General features: G+C 44.4%; 1 protein-coding gene across 2 annotated transcripts in view; it reads right to left on the minus strand.

The window, feature by feature from the left end:
- Positions 1-15,964, minus strand: part of TFB1M (transcription factor B1, mitochondrial) — a 57,053-nt gene that overhangs the window by 36,119 nt on the left and 4,970 nt on the right. For both annotated transcript variants that reach the window (XM_045842994.1, XM_045842993.1), the window contains exons 3-4: positions 6,813-6,921; positions 5,261-5,412 (exon numbers count right to left, since the gene is read on the minus strand). In XM_045842994.1, the coding sequence (XP_045698950.1) occupies positions 5,261-5,412; positions 6,813-6,921 (261 nt within the window). The remainder of the gene's footprint in view (positions 1-5,260; positions 5,413-6,812; positions 6,922-15,964) is intronic.

The raw sequence follows: 15,964 nt of genomic DNA on the forward strand, positions 1-15,964 counted from the left end.
GGAAAATCAGAGGACCAGTGTTACCCATACTTCTAAAGCCTTTCTTAAATTATAGACTTAGTATAAATTCTTTCCAAAATTCATACTAAAATTTAAGTAAAATCAGCTTTTTTTTTTTTGCTGTTCAAGAGAAGTAATTGCATGTGGTGTGGCAGCAACACTACCATTAATAACCACTACTGACACGCTGAGTCACGGAAATATTATTCCGCCTCCTAAACCTCTGCTCCTTTGTTCTCTCTCCCCAAAGAAGGAGCGTGCACAGTGTTCTGCAACTCCACTGTGGTTTTCAAGGACAGAAACACCATAATAATCATGTCAGCTGCGGAAAACATCCAAGGACCAATCCAAAGGTTGGGAAAACAGAAAGAAAGCGAGCAGCAGGACCTCGGTCCAAACCGACAGAAGAGAGCGCGCGGACTCCCGAGCAGGGCCTGACGCGGGCCTCGGGAAGGTGGGGATGTCGTCGTAAAGGACCTTACGCTGTCGGGATGACGTGACGGCCACGTGCTCGAACGCAGTTTCTCGGGCTCGGCAGTGCTGACGTGTGCGGCTGGGTGACGCTAAGTGGCTCTCTGTTGTGGGGGGCTATCCTGTGCACTGAAGCATGTTTACCAGCACCCCTGGCCTCCACCCACCAGACACCAGAAGCACCCCAGCCTGGTGACAACCAACAACGGCCCTGAGGGTCGTGTGTCAGAACCACTCTGTCAAGAGTCACTGCTGTCAAGGGGAGCAAGGTAAAGAGAGAGGGGTGGACCTGAGAAATAAAACCCGTAGGATCCCCTCATACATCATTTGGGGGGAAGGAACCTAAAGAAGTGGACTAATGCAATCCTATAATCCAGTCTCAAAGGAATTCTGATATTAAAAAGTTTTTTGCAGAAGCAACATGAAGTTGAATAAAACACGTAGAACAACAGTCTTCCTACTGGACAGCAAGCAGCGAGGGCTGTGATCACCGAGAGAGAAAGGAGGTGAGCCGGCCACTGCCCAGCCCGCAGCCGGAGGCTGTTCTCGGGCCGCGGCACGGGGAGGAACCCACGGAGCCCAGGCGTCTCCTTGACTTGAGCGGACAGGCTGTGGCCAGAACTCGTGGGGCAGACGGCTAGGGACAGGGGAACACACACAGGGTGGGAGTGCGGGGTGGGGGCAGAGAAACGGAGAGAGAGGGAGTGAGGGAGGGAGGAAGTGGGCGAGAGCTCCTGCAACAGGCTCTTCGAACACAGACCTGGGAGGGCACGAGGCCAGCTCCTCAGGGCTTGGGACGGCGAGAGGCTGGAGAAAGGAGCGTCGGAAGGCAGGACAAAATGGACTCACAAAGAGCTGAAAACAGTCTGCACCCCAACAGCTCAAGGGCAGAGCCCTAGAATACACGGGGAACTGGGTGGATTCCTCACGAAAGGTGGGGCTTAGCAGCGGGATTTAATTAGCCTCAGATCGATGGCTGCTCTGGGTCAGTCATAACCGAGTTTAAGAGGAAACCTCAACCGATCTGCAAGCAGTTCTCTACGGGCCAGAACCAAGCCCACCGCTCAGCCCCATGCAACAGACCCAGCTCCCACTGAACAACACCGAACACCAAAACCTCACAGTATCTGATGTCCTGTCCAAAGCTGCCAGGCTCACGAAGCAGCAGAAAAATGAGCCCCACAGCAATGAGGGGGTAAAAGTCAGCTGGTGAACAGTACAGAAATGACAGAGGTGATGAAATTAGCAAACAAAGATCTTACAACAGCGCCGTGTGTAATACATATGCACAAATACGCCAAGGAAGGCGTGAACATAAAGTGAGAAAGGGAAGATATAATAAGATCCAAATGGAGCTTCTCGAAATAAAAATACATCTAAAATAAAAAATAAATTGAGCAGAATTAACAACAGCTTAGACACCGCAGAAATGTGTGGTGAATTTGAAGACACAGTAATTGGAATTTATTTTGACATATGGTGAATTATTAAATTTTTCGTAAGAGTTAATGAAGTATGCATGCCTTTGCTAAATGACCTTTTTTTTCTCTGATTTATAATTTGATCAGCACCCAGCACTGAGTCATCTGATTCCGGGCCTTCCGATCTACCCTCGGCCTGCCCCACGCTGGGCCACAGCGCTCTGACTCTCGGAGCTTTACAAGACACTTTAGTGTTTCTCAGGCGAGCCTTCCTTCCCACTCTTCTTTCTGCGATTTCTCACCCGTTCTCACAGGTCCTCTCACCTCACGGTGATCCCTGGAACTGAACTACGTTTCAAGATGTTACATGAACAGTGTATCTCCAAATACTTTTGACTTCTCTTTCCAATAATGACATGTTTTATATACTTCAATCCTTGCTGTAGTTAGTGTTCTGTTTATCACTAATTCAGTCCTAAACTGAATTAGTGATAAACAATGTTCAATATATGCAAACATGATTTTTTAAAAGATTTATTTATTTATTTTTAGAGAGGGAAGGGAGGGAGAAAAAGAGAGAGAGAAACATCAATGTGTGGTTGCTGGGGGCCATGGCCTGCAACCCTGGCATGTGCCCTGGCTGGGAATGAAACCTGCGATACTTTGGTTTGCAGCCTGCGCGCAATCCACTGAGCTACACCAGCCAGGGCTACTTCATCAAATTTTTGATCTGCTGATGTGAACTGAATGCTCTTCCTGAAGATCCCTCCATCTTCGTCAGACCGTCTGCTTCCTAGATTCCACACCCTTCCTTCTTGTGTGTCGAGTCAGACCAGTGCTCACACAGGGTCTGTCGCTATGGCACAGGTGTGGATAAAGATCAGGAGGTCAGTGAAGGGCAGACTTTTCAATAAATAGCGCTAGATTCATCAGCATCATATGATAATAATACCGAAACTGGCTTCTACTTAAACCATCCACAAAATCAACCCCAAGTGGATTATAAACATAAGTTTGAAAGGCAAAACAATAAAGCTTGTAGTAGAGAACACAGAAAAATAGCTTTATGATCTCAGGCTATAAAAGGATTGTTTCAGCAAGACACAAAAAGCACTAACCATAAATTTAAAATTATGAACATCAGCTCTTCACAAGACACTGTAAAAAGACAGCAATGACATGCACAGTGGAATGTCTGCTACACACTTAACTAACGAGAAGAATATGGGAGAACTCCTCCAAGTCACCGAGAAAAAGACAAGCAACCCAACAGAAAACCGAATAAAAGGCACGCACTTCACAAAAGAGTGCTTACCCAAAAGGCCGATAAGCATGTAAAACGGCGCTCAATTTCATTAGAAATCAGCAAAAGACAAAATAAAACCACAATGACACACCACTCTCCCGAGATTAACGAGAAAAGTGCGGATCTGGCAAAAGCAAGCGCTGGCCGGGAGATGGAGCGACGTGCACTGTGGGCGGGAACACAAAACGGGCACAACGACTTGGAGGACAATTAGCATCGTCCGGCGAGGGCGGAGCTCTGCAGCCCGTTCGGTCCAGCGTTCCCACGCGCCTGTCTGCTCCAGCTGACATAGACAGAGGACGCTCACGACCACTTCGTCTGCACTGACAAAATGCTGGAGCTAACTCAGGGTCCCGACACAGGGGAAAGGACAGATAAATTATGACACAGTCAAAGGGTGGGTAGTATCTAGCAATACAAATAAACTACACCTATGGGCAATAAACTACACCTACGGGCAATACGAGTGAATCAGTATAAAAAGGATACATACTGCGTGAACCCATTTGTATAAAGTTCAAAAGTGGGCAAAAACTAAGGTATATTAATTATATATAAGAAGTGGTGGGGGGGGAATGGAGACAGCTATACTTAAACAACAATAAAATATACTACAGAAAAAAGATCTATGTGATAAACTGCAGAGATAATAAATCTCGCATCCATGGTATCGGTTACCTTTGCCATGGGTGGGGGACAGGAGATATAACCTAAATGAGGCGTCCAAGAGAGTGTCGAAGATGTTGGCAATTTAATTAAGTTGACTCGGGTGGTGGAGATTCAGCTGTTCTTTTTGTTAAACCATATATACGAGGTCTGTCCGGAAAAAGTCTAGCCATTGTTAATATAGTAAGAACAGTTTGTACATCAACGTAACCTGGCAGGCAAGCACAGCGGACTGGAATGTGCATGTGTGAACAATGACAACTTCACTGCACTAGTCAGGTGGGGGTGGTAGGTGTCACTGAGTGAACGTATGTACCATGTGGGCATTACATTCAAATGACTGAGCGGGCAGAGCAATGAATCTGAATCATATTTTGCATTATGCTTGAACATTCCTATGTGGAAACCATTTGGATGATTCAGAAGGCCACAGCTATGGGCTACTGGTGACTGGCAGCTTCATCACAACAACATGTCCACTCATGCATCAGGTCTCCTGCAGAGTTTTTTGGCAAAACATCAAATCACCCAGGTGACTCAGCCCCATCACAGCCCAGACTTGGCACCCTGCGGCTTCTGGTTTTACTCAAAACTAAAATCACTTCTGAAAGAAACGAGATTTCAGACCATCGATGAGATTCAGGAAAATATGATGGGGCAGCTGCTGGCGACTGGGAGAACTGTGTGAGATGCCTACTTTTAGGGGACTGAGGTCACTGTCCTGTGTACAATGTTTCTTGTATCTTCTTCAATAAATGTGCCTAGTGTTCGTAGTACATGGCCGGATACCTTCTGGACAGACCTCGTATATACATTATCTCCTCTATTGTACTTGTATGCCATAACAAAAAAATTTAAGAAACACTTACAGCCTGCAGATCCCCTCACCTACCCTTTCCCAGGAGTGAACTGGGAACACAACTGCCGTGGGCCCGCAGGCCTAGCTGGGTGGGGAGTAAGTGAAAGTCTCTCTCAGTAAGGAGACACCAACCCCCTTCCCTTCCTCAGCTCCCCACTGACTGTAACACTCTTGAGCTGCTGCCCCTCTGAGTTCAACACAGCAAGGGCAGCATGCCATGTGCCCATCTTTGCGCATAACGCATCGCAATGTCACACGGGTCCCATCTTTCTCTAACTGCGCTGTGGCCACTTGTCCTGTGTTTACTACTCGGCCTCCGTAGTGGGCAGCACATCACTCGTGCTCAGCACGGAGAGCTGACAGCAGCCACCTCTGTCACCGTCACCACCTCTCACCTGTGTCTGAGCTGTGGCTGGCATTTCTGTGTGTGCACTGGAGTAGTCACTTCGGAAAACAGAGTCCGCGATGAAAATGCAGTGCTATTTTGTTTTGGGACTTGATCACGTGATAGAGTGGCTGGGAAAAATGAACACTTACCTCTGCCACTTCCTGTTGAAAAGTCAGTGTCATCTGGGTTCTGCCATAAGCAAAAGGTCCGTCTTTCTGGGAAACATTTTTAAGCCACTTGATTATCAGTGGAGTTGATACACTAAATGGCAGATTCCCAATAATATGTACATTTGGAGGGTCTGTTGGCAGGAGGAAAAAACAGCTTGAAATGGTTTCATCAATATATTTTCAATACAATTTTACTGAAGAGTAAAGTCAAACTAAATATTAATAGCATCCAATAAAAATATATGAAAAAACTATGGCTGAGTATTTTCTTTATCCTTCAAAAGCAATGTTTTGTCATGATGGGCTCTGAGTTAAGGAAAAAATTCTACCTACTGTGTTTTCAGACTATAGGACACACTCTCCCTAAATTTGGGAGGAAATGGCGGGGGGTGGGGGGGGGTGCATCTTATAGTCTGAACGTAGCTTACCGGGCTCAAGTCGGAGGGGAGGAAGGGGCCGGGGACTATGTTATTTACGTTATTAAATATTTTTCCACATTTTTGCTTTGAAATTCTTTTTCCTATTTTCCTCCTCTAAAACCTAGGTGCATCTTACAGTCTGAAAAATGTGGTAATTAGTATTCAGTCAGTGAAAGTCCTCAGATTTTTGGCTTAGGAAAAAATATGCAACAGATCTGCTCTGAGGAAAAAGATGATTTGCTTCGGACTCGAGGAGGTCCAAGTGCCTGGTGGCACCCGGATGAACCGGCCGGGGGCCAGGGCCCAGGGCCCAGGGAAGGGATGTTGCCTTCCCCTAGGTGTGCAGTGCTCAGTGTCTGCGGTGTGCAGGTGAAGGCGAGACCACAGGAGAGGAGCAATCCAGGCAACTCTGCCGCAGAAAAGAAGATGCCCACGAAGAAAAAACATCTCAGAGACACCATGTGAGAGGTGGGCAAAAAAATAACCACCAGCAAAGAAGAGTTAAGAGAAAGCTGACAGTGACGTCAGTGGACAACAGGAGGGCCTGGTATCAGGGAACTGGACACACAGTAGTACTGGATGGGGTGCACCCGAATCGCTCCTGCGCTTGTCCCGAGGGGTCTGTAGGCAAAAATCCCAGCTGCCTTTCTCTGCGTTCCACAGGGCTGGAGCCCAGGGGCTCTCCGTGCACACGGCCCGCCCGTGAATGCAGAGGCCTTGCCGAGTGTGCGAGACAATGGAAACAAAAGAAAGGTTTGGATGGGGCTTGGTTTACTAAAACCCCCTCTTTTTGTTGTTTACCATTTGGAAAAAGTAACACCTTATAGTTCACCCCATCCTTGTGTGGAATCTTAAAAATGACAAGTTTATCTGAACACAACCCAGAGCATTTGAAAAATAAGACGAATAAATTATAGAATTAAGAAAAAGTAATTAGATTTTATATTTTGGAAGAAAGTGGAAAAGCAGAATAAGATTACAATGCATATTAACTATTCTGCTTAGCTAATTTTGAATATAAATATATAGCATTTATAATAAATATAACATATAAATATTTCTAATATAAATAATTACAAAAAAAATAAGAAAACCGAACCAAAGTCACTTACCATCCTCCCACTGTCTTTTAAGACTTTCTGGAAAAGCCCTTTCTACCTTAAACGTCAACACATCTCCATGGACAATTCTCAGTTTTCCGGGGGCTGCATCAGAAAGCATCTGGTTTACAGAAAGATCAAGAACGTGAGCTCATGCACTTTGCCAAATACTGAAACTAATTTCTTTTACTTCAAATCTGTGCACTATTAAATCTGAAAGGGCAGAGACTACGAGAGACCGTTAATGAACCAACAGTGAACGGTACCCACTGCAACAGACTACGCTGGGGGCTTCCTTCTGCCACATCAGTGATGGGACGGTAACAGACAACAGCATAAAAACAGCTTATAATTTCACCAATGATATAGTAACATAATTTTGACCCTCACAATGACTTGTATTTCTGAGTGGATGTAGCAAAAACTCAACTCCCAGCTCTAAGTTTTTAAATTAGAGACTAGACATCATAATGCAATACTGAGAATTAGGAGTACATCACATGAAAGACGAGGTTAATTCAACTAAATCTTTATAGCCTGAATATACACACAAGGTTCCCTCTGTCACTGAGATCTGTAACTTCATCTGTGGGGACAGCCACGCCAGGGAGGAAGGTGCTGAGCCTGGCCGAGCTGCAGGGGCACCCGGAGGCACTCCCAGACCGCGGCATCCCCAATCCCAATACTTCTTGATCCACAGGCACTTTCAACCGAATGAATTATCCTGCATGTTTTAATAGTGTCGCCCCTGTTGGGAACCACCCTGCCTGGTATCAGAAGCTGTAACCCCCACCTAGGCTAAGGCTAAGGGAACATCCTTTGACCTGTAAGCCAGCAAGGAGACAAAAGCTTATCTCCCTGGCAGGAGCGCTGCTTCTGCTGCTTCATTCATAACTGAACCCCGAAGCTTGGTCGGTTAGCCAAAGACGGGTAAGATTCCCCAAGGGGGGAACGACCTAAGACAGGCACGATCACATGGGAGGCCCCCAAGAAAGGACTTTGGGGGCTACAGCAAAAGGGGGTGATGGACCCTTGCGCCTAGGCTTTGACATTGTCTGAGTTCTCATCGTCTGTGAGAAAATCTCCTTATCTCTTGGCTGCCTTAGTTCCCTTGCTCCACTTGAGCCTGAAACAATGACAGGGTGGTACAGCTCTGTGCTGAAAAGGGCGGGTTCCCCAGGTGATCAGGCCTAAGAAAGAATATGTAAATTACTGTGAAACCTTCTTTGTTTAGAATGCTCTCAGTTGAATGAGAAGGGTCCAAGGAGGAAGTTAGTTTGTTCCCCAAAGTCTTACAGCTCTTTGACCCTGACTCAAAGTAGGCCCTCAGACTTCCTTGCTATCTATGGTTTCTTACTTCCCCTAATGAGTAATGTGCTTTACCTGAATTATTATGCAAAACGAGCCCAGTAAAAGCAGGTTTGGACGGTAAATCGGCGTACTCCCCACTAGAGGGGGGTGGTCATCTCATCCCTACTTCTCCACAGAAACTGGTCTGTCTCTGTGCATGTTTTTTCTCGCGTGTTTTCGACGAGCCATCCGCAGCGTCCCGTGATCACTGCTGGCCGGTGACCCACGCATCACGCCCCTGCCGGTTTCTACCTCCTAATCATGTGCTTCCCTTCCCCTTCCTTCAACCTTTCTGAGTGAAACAGGAAAAGAAAGTGGGGTGGGGAGCAGTGACGTGAAGCACCCTCTCCTTTATTACCTTTCCTCCTTCGCCCCACCCACTGCCTCAGCACACCTTGGGAACGCTCTCACAGCACTACAGTGCGGGCACCTGGCTGGAGAAGCCTCAGAGCTACGCCAGCTGTAAATCTGTATCGTGTTAAGTGCCCCTGTATCCAACACAAAACTTGATTCTTGAAGTCCTTGGTAACTAAAACCGGTGCAGCCCCTGAGCTTATAAAGTTTAAAATACAGGAGTGACTATAATCAGTGAGAACAAACATCACTAAAGTAGATTACAGAGGAAGAGGTGACCATCTTCCATATTAAGTCTCAGCTCAGGGAGCTCAGCACCCCTCGGTCTTGCTTCTCTAGCTGAATCCAGGCTAATTTCTCTCCTCTCTTCTCGCCTAACCCAGGCAACTGGCAGGAAGGATGAAAGAACAATCACCCAAGCCAGAGAGAAGACAGGAGGGGCCGGTTTGTAGATTACGCCGGCCTTGGGGTCAACACTGAGCCTTGCACGTGCTTCTTTGTAGCACTTGCAACGCACTGTATCACACTGATGGGTCTACAGGTTCCCTTCGCGACGACGCTGTGTGTTCCTTCAGGGCAGCACCTGTTCCTTACCTACCTTCATGTCCCCTGAAGTTACAACGGTATAGGGCGGGTGCTTCTTACACATTTGATAAGTGCACGACCAGAGGGCATTCTGTTTTTTGTGAAGCTGGAAACTTCCTCACTTAGCCTGTGAGATTCTGGGTTCCTCAAATTTGTAAGGTCAGTTAACTTACAAAGACTTATTTCACTGATAATTCAGGCAGCATTGTACGAGTAAGTAATGTTTCAGAAATACAGAGCTGAATTGCCTACAATGGTAAGATGCTGAACATTTAAATTTGGGAATCATCTAGGTTGATATATTTAGTTTAGCCATGGTAGTTCAGCAAAAATAACTGCATACCTCTGGTATTACAGTACTTATGGATTATTTTAAATTACCATAATTTGTTAGAACTTAATTTGATGAGTTCCAGACAATAAATCTTAGAAAACACAACAACTGCAATACACTGTAAATAAAGAGGAGATAGCTCTCCATGGGACAGGCGCTCACTACATAAAAACTGTGTATTTAACGAGAGCATTTACCATCAATGAAGAACATTAGAATTTTTCTATAATTATGCTTCACATAATTAGAACAAAACAAATTAGCATACCAAAAACAAAGAGGCAGAACTAAAAGCCCATGTTTCACAATGTCAATATATAGAAAGTAATTAAGTAATTAGTAATTAAGACCAGAACAAAACAATGTAAACTGAGCTCTCTGGCATTAATTTACGTGCCCTGGTAACTCGGCCACATTTGAAATGTTCAAATTTTCCACACTGATGTACACGGCTGTATACAAGAAAACTGACACAACACACATTTATCTTCCTTCCTTGGGTTCAAAGTTACATTTGTATTATATATATTTTGGATTCCCCTTCAGGCTTAAGATCAATGACAAGCCAAACCCTCCCATGCTTTAAAAGGTCTGCCTCTCCCATGACCACTTCTTAGTCTGATCTTCCACCTCCCCACTCCCCAGGCAGGAGGTGCTCAGGGCTGCGTGGGAAGGGTCTGGAGCAACTATGGGGGAAAAGGTGCCCCCCGCGCCAAAATGACAGTATGATTACAGATAATAGCCATGTAAACACCCAACGATACTCAGCAACGACACATGCTTTCTAACTAACCACTTATAGAGAAAAATGTTTTTATCACTATAATACCTGGGGGTGACAGAGGACTGGGAAAGGTCACTATTATGGCCCTTCAAGAATAACACTGGTGCATTGCACTTCAAAGCCCTAGGGGTATTACCTCCTAACGTGCGTGAAGGCACAGAGGCTATGAATGCAGGCACTCGTGCACAGCCAAAGGAGTACGACTATGGACACGCTTAAACTGTTCCAGCATATTTTTAAAGATTTTATTTATTCATTTTCAGAGGGAGGAGAAGGGAAGGAGAAAGAGGGGGAGAAAAATATCAATGTGTGGTCAATTTCCACGCGCCCCCACCCCCACCAGGGACCGAGCCTGCAACCCAGGCGTGTGCCCTGACTGGGAATTGAACCTGCGACTCTTTGGTTGGTAGGCTTGTCCTCAATCCACTGAGCCACATCAGCAGGGCTGTTCTATCATTTTTATTTTAGTTTTCAATCCTACATTCTTCTAAAATGCGAAGTAAGTAAAAGTAAGCGTAGTGTAAAGGCACACATGAAGTAAGGCTGTAAGAAACAGCCAAACCGTGAACAGCAGCACATATGTGTATGTAAATCTTGGGAGCTAATCGCCCTAGAGATGTTAGCGCTCATGACCGATGTACTGAATTATAAAATTCTTACTCTTATTGGAAGAAATCACACCAAATATCCAAGAGAGAAAGTGTTTTCCCCCCCTGCTGTTAGGTTTTGTAAAGGGCACAGGTCACAACATACTGGGGAACAGCTCTACAGAAGAAAACAAAGGCAGAGGTATTCTTCACGTGGTCATTAAAAATCTCTCTCTCTAACAAGTCAAGGTGCTAGTGTACAACTGTTCTATGGGGGCAAGTAACTAGGGTCCACCTAGGACCTTAGGTAGTGTGTTGGTGATCTAAGTAGATGATGAAAGAATTTATGCAATTCTTGGAACGTACACACAATTATAAAGTCCGTGAGAGCAGAAATCTGTATCAAACACCCATCCTGTGTAGCTCAGGCCACCTCCTCATGGGGAGGTGCTCGTGGCAGCCCCCCCCCCGCCGGGGGGCAAGCACTGATCACGCGGCTCAGCAGCGCCCCCTTGGTCCCGACGCAGCAGGAGCGCAACCACTGCTGACGTAAGGGCGGGGCACAACTCTTAGGCAAACCACATGAGAACAAAAAATATCTGTGACAGGGAACATGGCAGGCGGAAAATAAAAATTTTTATTCTTACACAGAATACATAGAAAAGACTAATGCTACTTTTTCAGAAGGAATTCAAGACGTTACAATAGACTTTTCTCAGGTATAGATTACTGCACGATTTCCAAAAGGGAGCTTGCTTTGCTTCTTAAACAGGACCAGAACACGTACAGTAGAAACACATTTACTCAGCCTCAGGAAGGAATTAGATGTCTGATTTAGTGAGTTTTCCATTCAACCATGTTTACTCCTTTAAGTGTTAACATTTCTTAAAAAGACATACATGGAAATCCTTCTACACTTTACTGCACAATTCCCTCCTTAAAGCCAAGTGCAATGAACCCAGTTTCACCCTTTCCTTGATGACGTTTCCATCTCTGCCTGTGGAGTAATGGCCTCAGTGGTTATGACCCTTACTACTGTGCTTTTTCTTCCAGTTTTGGTATTTTGTTTTTATAGCTTTTTCTTTGTAATGCCTCTTGCTATTTTCAATGGGTCTGCTTCTAGCACTGATCTCTATACTTTTAATTTGAGGTGGCCTAGGAAATCACTTGAAAATTTTTTTTATTGATTTTAGAGAGAGGGAGGAGGGGGAAAGGAAGGAGGGAGGGGGAGAGAGGGAGGAGGGCGAGAGGGAGGAGGGCAAGAGGGAGGGAAGGAGAGAGAGAGAGACAGGAGAGGGAGAGAGAGAAATCAATTTTGTTGCCTACTTCCTTATGCATTCTTTGGTTAATTCGTGTATGTGTCCCGACAGGGGATCAAACCCGCAACCTCGGCATACTGGGATGATGCTCTAACCAACTCAGCTCCCCAGCCAGGGCTAGGAAATGACTGTATGTAAGCTATTTTTTGCTTACTTGTTGAGTTTGTCTATGTTATGATTAACTATGGTTATAGCTGTATCAAGTAAGTTACATGCGTAAAATACGATATAATCATGTTATAACAGAAAGTAAGCAATCTTCCTTTTTTAAAGTTTGCTAGAGGTAAGCGAATTTCAAAATATTATCTCTGATTAAAAACAGCTCCTTTTGCTAGGATGTCTAACGTACTTTTCATGTCCCTTTATAAGATGACAGGAAGGGGAATAATTATAAAAGCAACCACAGATTGGCTATTGGCACCACCAGGCTCTTTACATAAACTTCTGTCTATCCTTGCAATAACCACAAAAGATAACCAGTATTCTCAGAGGAGAAAGCTGACACTAAAAGAGTTTCAACGATAAGCTCAAGGTCACAAGGCTAGAGGCATATCTGAGATCTGAATACTAGCCTATTTGATCCTCCATCCTGAGAACTCTCCACTTTGCCTATCAAGCAGAGACAATCACTCCGTTTACCTGTTCTAAAAACCCAGAGGCAATACTAGCAATAACCAACAGCTTACTATCTACAAAATTCCACAAAATAAGTAAATGACTTAAAGGTTAAAAAGAATCCTAGAACTTCTTACTCTGGCCAAGACAGGCTGTCAGGGGCCAGACATACTCTTCTGCCCCACACAAAAAATGGACAAAGTAGTTGAGACGACAATATTCAGACACTGGACAACAGGGAGCGGAGGAAAACCTGCAAATCCAAGATGCGCAGTGAACCCCACGGACAAGAAACATGAAGGAAACGTCACCCGGACACATCACGATGAAACGGCTCAAAGCCGGTGATAAAGAGAAAATTTAAAGGCAGCCAGAGAACAGAGACAGAGGAGCAAAGATAAAGATGACGTATTTCTTGTCAGAAACAACACAAGAAGATAGTGGACAACATCTTCAGAGTACCGAGAGAACACGGCCAGCAGGTTTTTCAGAAAAGGAAGGCCACGTAAAGTGCTTTCAGACACACACGTGCTGAAAGATCCGCTGCCAACAGGTTAGTGCTGCACGAAACGCTAAAGAAAGTCCAAAAATGATACTGGGTGGAAATGCGGGTAAGGAACACCCAAAATGGTAACCATATGAATAAATGCTTAAGAATTTCTGCCTATTTAAATCTCTTTAACACAGAATTGACTCTGCAAACAGAACACACTGTCCTGTGAAATTTATACCATGTGCGGAAGTATGTCCACGAGCACGAAGGCCTGGCAGGGGGAGAAGCAAGCAGACTACTGGGAAGTTTTTATGCTACCACTGAAGGGGTGTGAGACTTGCAGAGGGACCGGGACACGTGAGGACGTGCACTGCACACCCTAGACAAACCACTGAGGTGACAGAACGAAGAGTTACAGGTAATAAGCTGCAGCGGCTGAGTGCTAGCTCCACAGAGATGTCCACACGCTAACCCCCAGGGCCCGGGACCACGTTCCCTTCCATATAAAAGGGACTGTGCCACGTGAGTTAAGATCCTGGGAGGGGCGGTAGCCTCCTAGATCGTCCAGGTGGGCTGCATCATCACGAGGGTCCTTATGAGAGAGAGGCAGAAGAGCAGATCAATAGTGGCAGGTGGGGAGGCAACGGGTGCAGGAGCTAATGAATGCAGGTGGCCTCTAGGGGCTGAAAAAGGCCAAGAGACAAATTCTCTCCTGAAGGCTCCACAAGGAATGAAGCCCCGTTGACCTTGGTTTCAGGCGCTCTGACCCCCAAAACTGTAAGAAAAGAAATTTGTGTCATCTTAAGCTACTGAATTTGTGGTTATTTGTTACAGCAGCAACAGAAAACTAATGCATACGGCAGAGATGGTCAATTAGTGGGAAAAAGCAAGATGCAACTATAAGGTGCCTATGAGAAACCCATTTTAAGTATAAAAACACAAATAGGCAAAAACGATGGAAAGTATGTACCAGGCTAACACTAATCAAAAGAATGCTGGAGTGGCAATATTAATATCAGATAAAATAGATTTCAGAGGAAGGAATATCACCAGTGATCTTGAAAATCATTTCAACCTTTTAAAAACTGAGATATAAATGACATATATAACATTATATTTATTTCAGGAATACAACATTCAATATACCTGCATACCTCATTTTATGGTGCTTCATAAATGTTGCATCCTTTTGTTTGTTTTACAAATTGAAGGCAAAACCCTCCACCAGCAAAAAGATCACAAATCTATTACATACTGGTTTTATCACGGTGGTCTGGAACCCAACCCACGATATCTCCAAGGTCTGCCAGTACCACCTATACATTGAGAAATGATCACTACGATAAGTCTAGTTAACATCACCACACAGTTGCAGATATTTTTCTTGTGATGAGAACTTCTAAGATTCGCCCTCTTAGCAGCTGTCAAGTTAGTAATACACTATATACAGTACTGTGTATTATTAACCACAGTTGCCACGCTGTACATCACATTCCAGGGCTGACTTATTTTATAACTGCAAATTGGTACCTCTTGGACAATTTTACCCCACCCCCGGCAACGACCAATCTGTTCTCTGTATCTATGAGTCACATTATTTATTTATTTTAAAAGAATCAACCTATAGACTAAACATCTGGAAGAAAACACAGACATTCTAAGCCCCAACGCTTCCACGGTAGTGGGGATTTTCTAGCGCTTCAAAGAAATAGCATTACTTTTCTCCTATACCTCTTTCCAGATGAGCAGTCTCCTGACCAACCCGTAACTAACAGAGGTGCACACGCATGGGTTAATAATTTGATTAATGATACCAAACATTGCATTAAGTGCTTACTAAGTAGGAGGTATTCATTTAATCCTCATACAATCTTATGAGCAAGGGGGTGGACAGAGAGAGAAAGCCACCCACCCAAGGTCACACGACTAGCACACAGTCTGACCCTTAGGTCCGAGTTCTTTACCACAAAACTGTACTCTATGCTTTCACGTATTAGACGCATTTTCTTACTTTGCAACATGCTGAGAGTGAAACCTATATGATCACTATTGTCCTTTCCTCTAAGCTGCCTCCTGATCACATTATCAGAATTGAATTAAGCTACAAATGACATACTTTCAGCTAGAAGACATTTTATAAATTATTACAGTTTCTTTAAAAAGTAATTCTATTAGCTTAGAAATCACTAAAATGGAATCCGTAAAATAGATCACTCTCTTTCTGCCTTTACTCAGTTTTATGATTAATTTAGTACCTCTAAAAGAAAGTGGTTTTACATATTGAAACATTCTTTACAGGGAAAAGAAGTCTATTTGCTATTTTAGTACCTAACATTTCTCTTTAAGGCAAATTCCTTTCCTGCATACAAGGCACTAAAAATTTTGCTTCTTCTACCAAAACAGATAAGTCAAATATATATTTCCTACAGAGTAATTTAGCTTGAAATTAACCTCCTAATATTTAGAAGAGCACAAAACTTTTTGATAATCTATGCTGTGTAACATTCACTTTCATTATTAAGTGACACAATTAGTCAGTTAATCAGAGAGCTACATAGACAGTCAGCCTTGTTATTCCCATTTGAGGCATTAGTGAGCACCTGCTATGTGCATGGCACTCTTACAGATGGCAGAAATCCAGCAAGGGACAAGGGAGATATAAGAACACGGAGATAGTGTCAGAGGACGATAAATCTAATGCGACAAACAAAATAAGTCAGATTAGAACTGTAGGGATTGGGAG

Source organism: Phyllostomus hastatus, unplaced genomic scaffold, assembly GCF_019186645.2.
Source record: "Phyllostomus hastatus isolate PE091 unplaced genomic scaffold, TTU_PhHast_1.1 phas_contig_40, whole genome shotgun sequence".
In the NCBI taxonomy this organism is placed as follows: Eukaryota; Metazoa; Chordata; class Mammalia; order Chiroptera; family Phyllostomidae; genus Phyllostomus; species Phyllostomus hastatus.